Source organism: Barbus barbus (assembly GCF_936440315.1).
Source record: "Barbus barbus genome assembly, chromosome: 38".
Lineage (NCBI taxonomy): Eukaryota > Metazoa > Chordata > Actinopteri > Cypriniformes > Cyprinidae > Barbus > Barbus barbus.
This window is the reverse complement of record NC_136716.1, coordinates 10966892-10978260: the sequence shown is the minus strand read 5'-3', so window position 1 is coordinate 10978260 and position 11369 is coordinate 10966892. Positions and strand designations below refer to the sequence as shown.

At 34.7% G+C, this 11369-nt stretch overlaps 1 protein-coding gene across 1 annotated transcript; it reads left to right on the top strand.

Annotated features, from left to right (window-relative positions):
• Positions 1-2131: 2131 nt before the first annotated feature.
• ccz1 (CCZ1 homolog, vacuolar protein trafficking and biogenesis associated) lies at positions 2132-11166 on the top strand. The gene is made up of 17 exons (XM_079397814.1): positions 2132-2246; positions 2832-2907; positions 3019-3115; positions 3216-3313; positions 3400-3493; positions 3627-3707; positions 4264-4311; positions 4444-4527; positions 5332-5507; positions 6527-6608; positions 7548-7609; positions 8281-8392; positions 8826-8859; positions 8996-9113; positions 9747-9905; positions 10376-10503; positions 10658-11166. Exons 2-17 carry the CDS (start codon positions 2894-2896, stop codon positions 10711-10713), a joined length of 1443 nt encoding a protein of 480 aa, XP_079253940.1. The 5' UTR covers positions 2132-2246; positions 2832-2893; the 3' UTR covers positions 10714-11166.
• Positions 11167-11369: the final 203 nt, after the last annotated feature.

The window sequence follows — 11369 nt, the reverse complement described above, 5'->3', positions numbered from 1 at the left end:
ACTGCACCTTCATTTGCGAACAGAACTTTCAGGAAGCAAAATTTTAAATTGCATATGTAATGTTTCACAAATGCATGGATCTAGCAGCAAGTAGCTTTAAGTCAAGTTATTTCATTTGGTCCTTTCAAGCAATGCTTTTTCTCCATATCTTTTTTTCTAATCAATAAATACAACATAGCTCACTGCAAAATATAAACCTTTAAATCCTAGATGTAACCAAAGCCTTAAAACAAGGGAGTTCGAATGTAAAGCAGACTAAGTAGGCACAGAAGGTACAGACACTGAGAGCAGGTGTAAGTTTCAGTGAAGAGGGCCTCTCAATACTGAATGGCAAGGATATCCCGCTCAGATTACCGCTTAGCCCATTAGTACAATGGAATTGAAAATGCTGCATCAATCCTGGCTTCTGATTATCCCCTTTCTGCACTGAAGCCAGAGACCAAAATGAGCCAGGCAAACATGTGCCTTAATGGCATCAGCTCCACTGAGATAGTCACAGTCTGCATGCATGGCCCAGTATGTTAGATTTAACAAACAATAATGGGGGAGTTTATACAGCAATTACACTACGAAGCTTATCCTCCATATTATTCATCCAGAGGTTACGTGTTTAAATATAACAACGTTAGCATTGTTTCACTAGCAACTTTCAATTTACAAGCCAATATCTATAACTACTGGGCCGGTGTGTGGGCTGATCCAACATGTCAAATTATTGCTGAGGTATTCTAACTCATTCTGCAGTTGGGTGGACATTACACATCAACAAAAAAGTACAAAAATATGACATAAGAAAGTTTCATTCAAAAAAAACATGATAAACAATACAAGAAAGCTTAATGTAATGACTATTAGTTTCAGTTTATATAACATGATGCTTGTCTAGATTTATCATTAAAGACCATTTTGATATTACAATAGAAAGAACGGATACAAAGAAGGTTCAGTTATGAATTAGGCCTATGATAACCAAACAATTCATTATCTTCAGTGGACTCAGTCAATACAGTAGGGCCATGCCAATGCTCATGATACTTTCCATCAGCTCTAGAGGTTTGACAGTTTCAACATTTTGACTCATAATTTCGATGGCTTTGTCTGACTAATCAGGTTAATCTCAAATTTAAATTTGAATTTAAATCACACAAATATTGCAAACCATAACAATACCAACACAGTCGACAGTCAATTACTATACGTCTTGACAATATGTTATTTAGACAAAATATTGAAAAAAATGAAGAGGATACTTGCAATAATGTGTTGAAAATATTGGCCGCAGAAGAAGAAAAAAACATCATATGATGCTTACCACATGGCAATGTGGTAAACCAATTTTGGTTGTTCAGTTAGCGACATAGCTGACAGAATTTTTGCAGACGTAAGAAAAAAATCAGTCATTTCTTAATTTCCAGAAAATTCCATTTAAACTTAGCTTAAAAAAATGAAGTATTTATATTGAAATAATGTTAATTGGAGTATTTCCTAGTTATATCAGTGGCAAAAAGTTCCCAGATTTACCTGAACTTAACCCTAAATGTAATATGATTTATTTGTTTGTTTATTTAATATTTTGAACTCAACACCCACTCATTTAAACAAACACTGCAAAACCTGTAAAAAAGGCAAATGAAAGAAAATTAAATAATGCACAAATTATTTGCATAAGCCAACAATATGAGTTTCCTTAAATATTATATTTCAGAGGAAAACTGAAAAAAATATAATTATCATCAATGGACATGAAATGTACCCTAAACTGTGTAATCATTCTGTATTGGTTTTGAAAATAAAACGCTTGCTTGATAATTAATCGACTGTCATGGTCTGAAAATCCTTTGAGTAATTTTTTTTTTTTTTCTTTTTTTTTTGTGAGAACTGGGTAGTAGTAAAGTAGTAAAGAAACAGATCATAAGTGTCACAAGACTTTCAAAATAGGTACAGGACTTTGACATAAAATAGCCTAAATCTAATATATAATATAATATAATATAATATAATATAATTAAAAATCCCTTTAAATGGCTTTTTATGTTCTTTCTTGGTAAAACGTTCTGAATCATGGGGTAAATACTGAGTGACAGGACTAATAGTGAAACTGAGGATGACATTTACCCGAACGCATCTAACTGTAACACAGGCGACCGTCAAGAGCAGGAAGTACATCTTTTCCATTGATCGCAGCTCTGTTTTTCCACATGAGATAACAAATCAAGCACTTTGTTTCTGTTGTCATGCTGTAACAGGTAAGCACCAGTTGGCTAAACGCTCTTTGATATAGTTGTCGCTTTTGAAACATGGCATGATTAATGCTGTAGCTAACCAGCTAGCTTGTAAGTAATAGGCTAATTTGTCTGACCACCGTCACTGTTTTCATGGAAAGTGAAATGCCTTTGGTTCCTTTTTTTGTTTATTTGCCTCAGTTATCAAATTCACGTTTCTCGCTATATAAGTCATGTGCATAATTATGTATCTTTTTTGTCTTGTTCACTAGTCTAAGAAACAGCTAACTGCTTTCCATCAGCAGATTATATGAAAAGTATAAAAGGCAGTTTAGTTACAATCTCATAATCTTTTATGAGATAAACAATTAAAGTACATAATTTTAACAAATACAATAAATTTAACTGGTGTCCGTAATGTAAAAAAAAGTATTGCCATGAACATCCTTTACAATTGTAGCTTTTACAGTTTGTACATATAATCTAAACTTAGTTAAGTGATTTAGTAGGTAACTTATACCTTCATTATCTAAAGTTTCTGTTTATTCTTGAAAATGTTCTCACTGTGTCCTTTGACAGCAATCCCAATAAAGTTTATTCTGTGTACAGATCAAAGGCATGCACGCCAAACTCAATGAAAAAAGAGGGAACCGTAGACACAGACCACATTAATGCTGATGATCAGGTATTTTTATCAAATACCTGCGGGTCTAACGGTGAATTATTTTGAAATCGGACATGATGTGTTGATTATCTGCTTTTTATTCCCACTTTTATTCCATCATCATCTCATAAGCCCAAGAATGGCATCTGGAATGCAAGAGAAACAGTACACGCCATCTTTGCTCAGTTTTTTCATCTATAACCCTAAGTTTGGACCACGTGAGGGCGAGGTAAATCCTGTTTATTTAAAATAAAATTTAACAACTGGTGTAATTGTTTTGTTACTGTATGTTAATCATATGTTTATAGAGCTGGTATTTTACTTTGTAGGAGGAAAAGAAAATCTTGTTTTACCATCCCATTGAAATAGAGAAGAACGAGAAGATTCGCAATGTTGGACTCTGTGAGGCCATCGTTCAGTTCACCAGGTTAGCACTTTACTAATGATGGGATAAAAAGTGGTGAAAAAAACCCCATAGACACAGACATAAATGAGAGATTTTCTTATTTACAGAACCTTCTGTCCAACAAAACCAGCCAAATCCCTCCACACTCAGAAGAACCGACAGTTTTTCCATGAGCCGGAGGAGAACTACTGGATGGTCATGGTACGTCTATGCATCAGTAATGTTTTGTGGAGATTTAGTTTCAATCCAAATGTTAAATAAAAGAAGACAGAAAAAAACAAACTAGCCTGACACAGTGACGCTAATGTATGCACCTTTGAATTCCTCTCTCAAGGTTGTACGGAATCCAATGGTTGAAAAACCCAACAAAGATGGTAAACCACCCACTGTAGAATACCAAGAGGAAGAGATTATTGTAAGTAATGTATGGAATGATAGTTTAAAATATTCAATTAAGGCATTTTTTAAATTTTATTTTACACCCTACAGAAAAAAGAAAGATAATATTCAGGCTGGTGTGCATTTCTGTTCAAATGTTTAAGGATCCATAAAACTGATTAAAATTGACAGTAAAGGCAATATATATATATATATATATATATATATATATATATATATAGTGTCTATTCTTTGATAATAATAAGACATGTTTTTTGAACACCATATCAGCATATTAGAATGATTTATTAAGAATCATGACACTAAAGACTGGAGTAATGGCTGCTGGAAATTCTGCTTAAACATCACAGAAATATAAATGACATTTTTCTAAATATTATACATATATTAAAAAAACATTATAAAAATTATTAAAGAAATGTCAATTTTATATATCATAAAACAAATACTGTTTTCTACTATATTATTAATCAAATAAATGCAGAGTATAAGAGAATTATTTCAAAAGCATTACCAACCCCAAACTTTTGATTGGTTGTGTAGACTAAGTTGTTCCCCTCTTTGTGTTCTAGGATTCAGTTTATGGTTCTGTGTTACAACAGTGCTACAGCATGTATAAGGTAAACACTGTTTATATTGATCAATTTTCTCACTTCTAATTTTCTCATTTTTAATAATCTATCATTTACTCATTATTTTTACAAACAGCTGATGCTTCTAACAGTTTTTTTGTCAATGTTGTTGATCTTCAGCTCTTCAACGGCACATTCAGCAGGGCATTTGAGGCTGGTGGAGTGGAACTGCTTACCCAAAAGCTTGAAAAGTTCTTTTACAGGGTAAATAAAGTATTAATTAAAAGAACTCAATCCTTTAATCAGATAAAAGGTAGACTGTTTCTTACATGCATCTGCATGTTTTATAAGGAACAACCATAAATTTTAGGCTTTGAATATTGCTTTTCTTTATAGTCATACTATTGCCCTGCTATGAGAGCTTCTTTGCTTGACTTTTTAAGATGTCACTGATAATCTGACCACTTGAAATTAAAGTCCCACAGTTAAGGAAAGAGATAAATTGCAAAGATATTTCATAGTTCAAAATTGTAGAGAGATGTGGTGTTCTTTTTTATTTCTGTTTTCATATTCCACATATATGCAAATGGGAGACACATATAGGAAAAGGAGGCCTGCCAATCTTATTTGTCTGTGTTTGCCTTATTGGTTCTTCGGTTCAGATTTCCTTGCTGAGGGCATCATGCTTACTCACCTGTCTGAATAATTGAGCTTAGGTCAAGGGAAACCCTTCACGTCACCCCCTCCCTAACCTGAGCTGTGCCCTGAAGCTCTCAGTGAAAGTGCAATTTGTGGCTTTGGTTAGATGTCACTGACTGCTGTGCAAAGTCACACCAGGGCTGCATCGCAGCACGTCAAGTTGTCAAATTACATTACGTCAGCCTTATCAGGGACGCTTTGGTAATTTCATCCATGTTTGAGGGCATAGTGTTGTTGTAGTTTTTGTTTTTTTGTAGAGCGGTCTTGATAAGCAAAATGTCAGTCCTGATAGTAATCTGTACTTATTTATACTGTTATTTTTTTATTCTATCTGATAATTGAGAAGAGTTTTTGTATGCTTTGTCTTAGTACCTGCAGACACTTCATCTCCAGTCATGTGACCTGCTGGATGTCTTCGGGGGAATCAGCTTTTTCCCTCTTGACAAGATGACCTACCTGAAGATCCAGTCTTTTGTCAATAGAGTAGAAGAGAGCCTGAGTCTTGTCAAATACACGGCTTTTCTCTACAACGACCAGCTGATCTGGTGAATGTCAATCTATACACGCCTCTGAATTGTTTAAAGCAGGGGTCACCAGACTTGTTCCTGGAGGGCCGGTGTCCTGCAGAGTTTAGCTCCAACCCTAATCAAACACACCTGAACCAGCTAATCAAGGTCTTTCTTGGTATACTTGAAACTTCAAGGCAGGTGTGTTGAGGCAAGTTGGAGCTGAACTCTGCAGGACACCGGCCCTCCAGGACCGAGTGTGGCGACCCCTGGTTTAAAGGGATATTTCACCCCAAAATTTTAAATTCGGTTATTTTTAACTTGCTCTCATGGCATTACAAACCTATAAGACGTTATTTTGTTTGTGGACAGAGAAAGAAACGATTTAGGAGAATGTTCACGCTGCTCTTTTCCGTACAATAAAAGTGAATTTTGATGAGGGGTTGTCAAGCTTAAAAAAAGGACAAAAAGAGCTGTTTAATATTAATTTATGCTAATGATAATTAATAATTGTGTATTCAGATCACACATTGAAGAATTCCTGTATGTTGATTATAGCTTTAAATTTTAATTATATTTTGTGTTGGATTATAATTTAGATTATGATTTTTTCACTAAAACTGCAAATGCAAACCCTATGAATGAGGGTTTATCTTAAATAACTGAGTGCCGTAGAGGACATGAAGTCTGAGAGATGAGACTGCAGGGACTCAATAAAGTGGTGCAGCCAAAGCTTCTTAATCACAAACTGTCTGGTACAGGGATCCAGATAGACTTTAAATATGACTTTTAATCCTCTTTGTTGAATTCACAACATGACTTTCATATCTTGTTTTCAAAAATTGCTTTCACAGAAGTGCCTGTGTTTATGTCTGTTGAATGTTGTTTGACTGATTACTTGTTTAAATTAAAGTGTCGCGTTAATAACATATTACCAGCTACCAAGTTTGTAAGACACCAGACATTTAAACAATTCACATTATTATTGAAACACTTTCTTGTATTTGAAGGAGCAAGTTTGCCTGAGTTTGTCTTATGTTCTGTGCTGTATTTTGTAGGAGTGGTCTAGAGCAGGATGACATGCGTGTTCTGTACAAATACCTGACGACCTCACTGTTCCCGCGGCACACTGAACCTGAGGTGAGATGGAGACTGAGCATTATTAGTACATTGTACTATTATAATGTAAATGTGTAAGCCCTAGATACATAGTAGATAGAATTAGCTATTTGAATAATTTCCCTTTTTACCCTAGTCTAACACTGATTATACAGGGGTTCTATTCAATGTGTCAAATTGGCCCCATTAAAATCTTAATATAATGTTTTTTTTAAAGCATCTGTCTTTAACTGTTACATTTTTAATTCTCAAACATCATGGGTGTCAATTTATTGCTATACGTTGTGTTGTACACTACCATTCAAAAAAAATTTAAAAAGTTAAATTAAGTCTGTATACTGTATTTTTTATTAAATATGCAGTAAAACAGTTATGTTTGTTTATATTATAATAATATGAAATAGTATTGAAATTATTTCTGAAGTTTTCTATTTAAACATTTTCAAATCTATTTTATTCCTGTGATCACATGATCCTTCAGAAACAATTCTAATATGCTGATTTGTGCTCAAGAAACGTATCAATGTTGAAAATAGTTTGCTTATTCAATATTTTTGTGCAAACTGTGATACTTTATTTCTTTGGTTAAATTCAAAAGCATTTATCAGAATTTATTTAAATCAAATGCCTGGTTGCTACAGCAAAGCCAGCTTCTAGTCTTTTTAGTTTATAGTCCCTGGCCTACTAATACAATCTTTTGTGTGTAACTGTACGTATACAGTTTCTAACAGCATGTGTGACCTGATTTTGCTATTTTAAGATAGTGTGTGCATTCCGTGCAAATTCGATTTTTATACCAGTGAATTTCAGTTAAATATATAGTAGGATACAATCATTTTGAGTGGAGACACAGTGTTACTGATGCCATAACAATTCAGTGTGTGATTTTTGGGAATGTGCTTCAACTTGTACAGCTGTGTTTATGAATGATCTGTGTGTGATTGTGTGTGCATTCTGCAGCTTGCTGGAAGAGACTCTCCACTCAGGCCAGAGGTGGCTGGGAATCTGTTGCATTACGGGAGGCAAGTATTAAAATATTTCCTGCTTTGAACTCAGGGCTGGAACAGCGGGCTCTTGGCCTTCTGCCTGTCTGCTTGGGCTCAGTGCTTCGGGGACACAAGCAGCCAAGCGCAGCGCTAAGACAACACCGATCAACCTACACTGCCAAATATCAGATTGCACAAGGGTAATTTAATTGCTTTAGTGGCAAAGAGAAAACAATAAGCCCAACAGACTTCACAATAACTTGTCTGGTTGTTCGACAAGTGGATGATGGCACAAAGGGGTTACGTTTGACTGACTCCAGTAAAATTTATAGATTATTCTCATGAGATCAATCAAGGAGAGACGAATATGATGAATAATTGGCAGAGCTTCTTTGTTGTTATGTGTTATGTGTTCAGTGTGTAATGTGGGTAATGGGAGCAGCATACTCTTCCGAGGGTCGGCTGTGACTCTTGAAGCCCGGGCCACCCCACGGAGGTTAGCAGGACAGTGTAGCTGGTAGCAAGGACTGAGAACTGTGACTTATTCAGAGGCATGGGAGATGATCACAGATTATTCATCATCTGAAAGAGATATTTGTGGACTGTGGATTTTGGTGCCTTCTTACGAAGTCAGTGAATATTTGTATTATGCATGAAAAGTCCAAAGTTGTACTGACATCTTATGCTATGCTATGTTATGGAAACAGATTTTTAACAGGACCAGCAAATCTTAAAGATCCAGAGGCAAAATTCAGATTTCCCAGGATATTTGTGAACACCGAGGACAATTACGAGGAGCTACATTTGATTGTTTACAAGGTGAGAGAAAGAGTCAAACTCTGTTATTCTTTATGCATTTGAATCTATAAGCTTAACATGATATGGAGTAATTACCTAACATTCATGTTTTTATTTATTATTAATAAATAAAGTATATTGTTAATAATAATAATTATCTTCATTATTTAATTTAGTACATCTGGGCAAATGGAAACTACCACTAATTCAAATAAGATACAACATTTGTTTAGTTGTTCATTCTTATAAGGTAATGTGTGTGATTTTAAGTTAAAATACTTAAATATAGCAACAGTGGCTCCAAAGGTGTGGATTTTCTGTGAGAATCTGTTGAACGATAAGTGCTCAATTAGGGTTAATCATTTTGTTTCTAGACAAATAAAAGTTGATTTTTGATTGAAATAAAGCATATCTGCTCATTTCATGTTTTATATAAATGTTATTCCTTATCCAGGCAATGAGTGCAGCTGTATGCTTCATGGTAAATGGTAAGTGTCCGCTTTGAAGTAATTTTAACTCATTTTTGTTCTTGTTTTGTTAACAGTTGATTTAGTAATCATATTATCAGGAAATCAGTCAAATGTTAACTTTTCTTTCAAACCCTGCTTCCCTTTGTGCACGTAGTGGCAGTGGATTTGAATCGTGAGTTTTGTGAACAGCTAGACAGCCTGGTTGGTCCCCAACTCACCCTGTTGGCCTCTGACATATGTGAGCAGTACAACATCAACCGAAGGATATCAGGGTCAGTATTACTCCAGAGCTTCACTTCAACTGCTGAATGAAGAAAATCTAATGTTTGCAGAACAAAAACTCAAAAATAATATCATAAATGCATTATAAGTGATTTTTTTTTGCCACGCTTAGGCACCGAATTAGCCCTTGAACCACACTCTCTCAACTATTTTAGTGATATCTGTCAGGTAGTTGGGACATATTATTTGTGGTACAGCACTTTTAAACTATTTATATTTATGTTGAGCTGCCACTGCAAATGTCAAGTTAGTCCTGCTTCACTGCTCGTAAATGCATCAATCTTAAATGACTGGGTCATCCTGTGACCCAGGTAACCATTCAGAAATATTGACAAGGCTTTCACTTACATGCATGCTGAATTCAAGTGTCCACTGTATCATCTCTCTTCGAGTAGCAGTTACCGGAGCTTATTCATTAATCATATCTAAACAGTGTGTTCTTATCTTACCTGAGCCCTATGTGGTGTGCAGTATTGTTTTGTGTGGTACAATCCCTCATATCAATTTACATGCCACTTTTCACACTTTAAAGACACATAACTGCTTTTAATCTTCTGTGCATGTTACATTGGGAGGGAAAACTATACCTCAGCTTCACTAATTCTCTCAAATTGTTGTTGTAGGCCAGAGAAGGAGCCTCAGTTTAAGTTCATCTATTTCAACCACATGAACTTGGCTGAGAAGAGCACCATCCACATGCGCAAGACGGCCAGCGTGTCCCTCACCTCTGTCCATCCGGACCTCATGAAAATCCTTGGAGACATCAACTGCGATTTTGCAAGGTAAGCAATGCCACTGATCTACTGTATTTGGAATAAATGAATATATAGGACCAAAAATGAGCATAATTTCCCAAACAATGTTTATTTTCTGGTGAAATAGTATGTATTGAGTAATAATTGCATGCATTATCCATCATTATATGCACACGAGAATTTCTCACGAGAATTTTCAGCCTGATTCACAAATCTTTTTTTTTTTTGTTGAGTGACCAAAGGTTACTAATTTGCATAAAGCATGTCTAAACCATATCCTTATAAGGGGTTTCTGTACAACAATCTCTAAAGACACATAGCATAAGCAGTAAAAACACAGCTTGAGCTATACCGCTCTTTCTTTTTTCTTTCTCTCTCTCCCTGTGTATATGTGTATGATTTTAAGATTAAATATCTATGTATAAAGTTTCATCTTAACATGTTTATGAGGCCACACTGTTAGTGAATGAGACTCTGTGTCTGTGCATGTTTTGTAGGGTTGATGAGGACGAGGAAATCATTGTTAAAGCGATGACCGATTACTGGGTTGTTGGAAAGAAGTCTGATCAGAGGGAGCTGTACGTCATTTTGAACCAAAAGAATGCCAACCTCATTGAAGTGAATGGTATGTAAATATTAACTGGCCAACACTGAGGTGATATAATTATTAAAATCTATTCGTTAACTTTTGATCACAGTTGTTTAGTTAATTTAAAAGTTGCGTTATAAAAACATTTCTGTTGACCTAAACTCTCACCAAGATTCTGTTTGTGTTACAGAGGAAGTGAAAAGGCTGTGTGCAACACAATTCAATAATATTTTTTTCTTGGACTAAAGAGATATGATGGGCATGGACTACTTCACTACACTAAAACTGTCAACTGTTCAGGTTTTACTGACAGCATCAGTGAATGCAATAATTGCATTGTAAAAAAAGATTTTTCACCATGCAAATTTTAGATTTTTATTTAATCTATACAGAAATGTGGTTGCTTCCTTGTAATTAATTATAAAATCTGAATTTTACTGTAATTACCTCTTTTCATTTGTTTGTATGTATATATCATGTTTAATTATACATCAGCTATTCTCTCTTTTGTGTTTCATTCCCATTGTTCAGGTTTGTTTTATCAAGTACAGATACAATTAAGTTGATATTTAGGATATAAATCTGTCAAGCTGTATTTTTCTCTTATTTTAAATGCTGTCATGTCATCAGTACTCTTCAGTGCTTTAACACACATTATTTCACAATAAATTTCAGTTTTGCTGATCAAATTAAGACATGAGTTGTGTGAAATGTATCTGATTCAGATTTTCCAGCCTTTATATAGCCTTTAAGGGTTAAAAATACAACTTAATTCTGGTTTATAGTAATTTTCATACCTATAATTCAGAGATACAACCATTAATGTGAATGTTCCAGAATGAAAATGATTAGCCTTACATGGCTTGGGGAGAATAATATGCTAATTGTATCATACAAACCGT

Bases quoted from the DNA above. Each gene is read 5' to 3' on its own strand.
- ccz1 (XM_079397814.1), top strand. The intron at 3,116-3,215 runs GTAAATCCTGTT...TTTACTTTGTAG, and splicing joins TTGGACCACGTGAGGGCGAG to GAGGAAAAGAAAATCTTGTT. The intron at 6,609-7,547 runs GTGAGATGGAGA...TGCATTCTGCAG, and splicing joins CGCGGCACACTGAACCTGAG to CTTGCTGGAAGAGACTCTCC.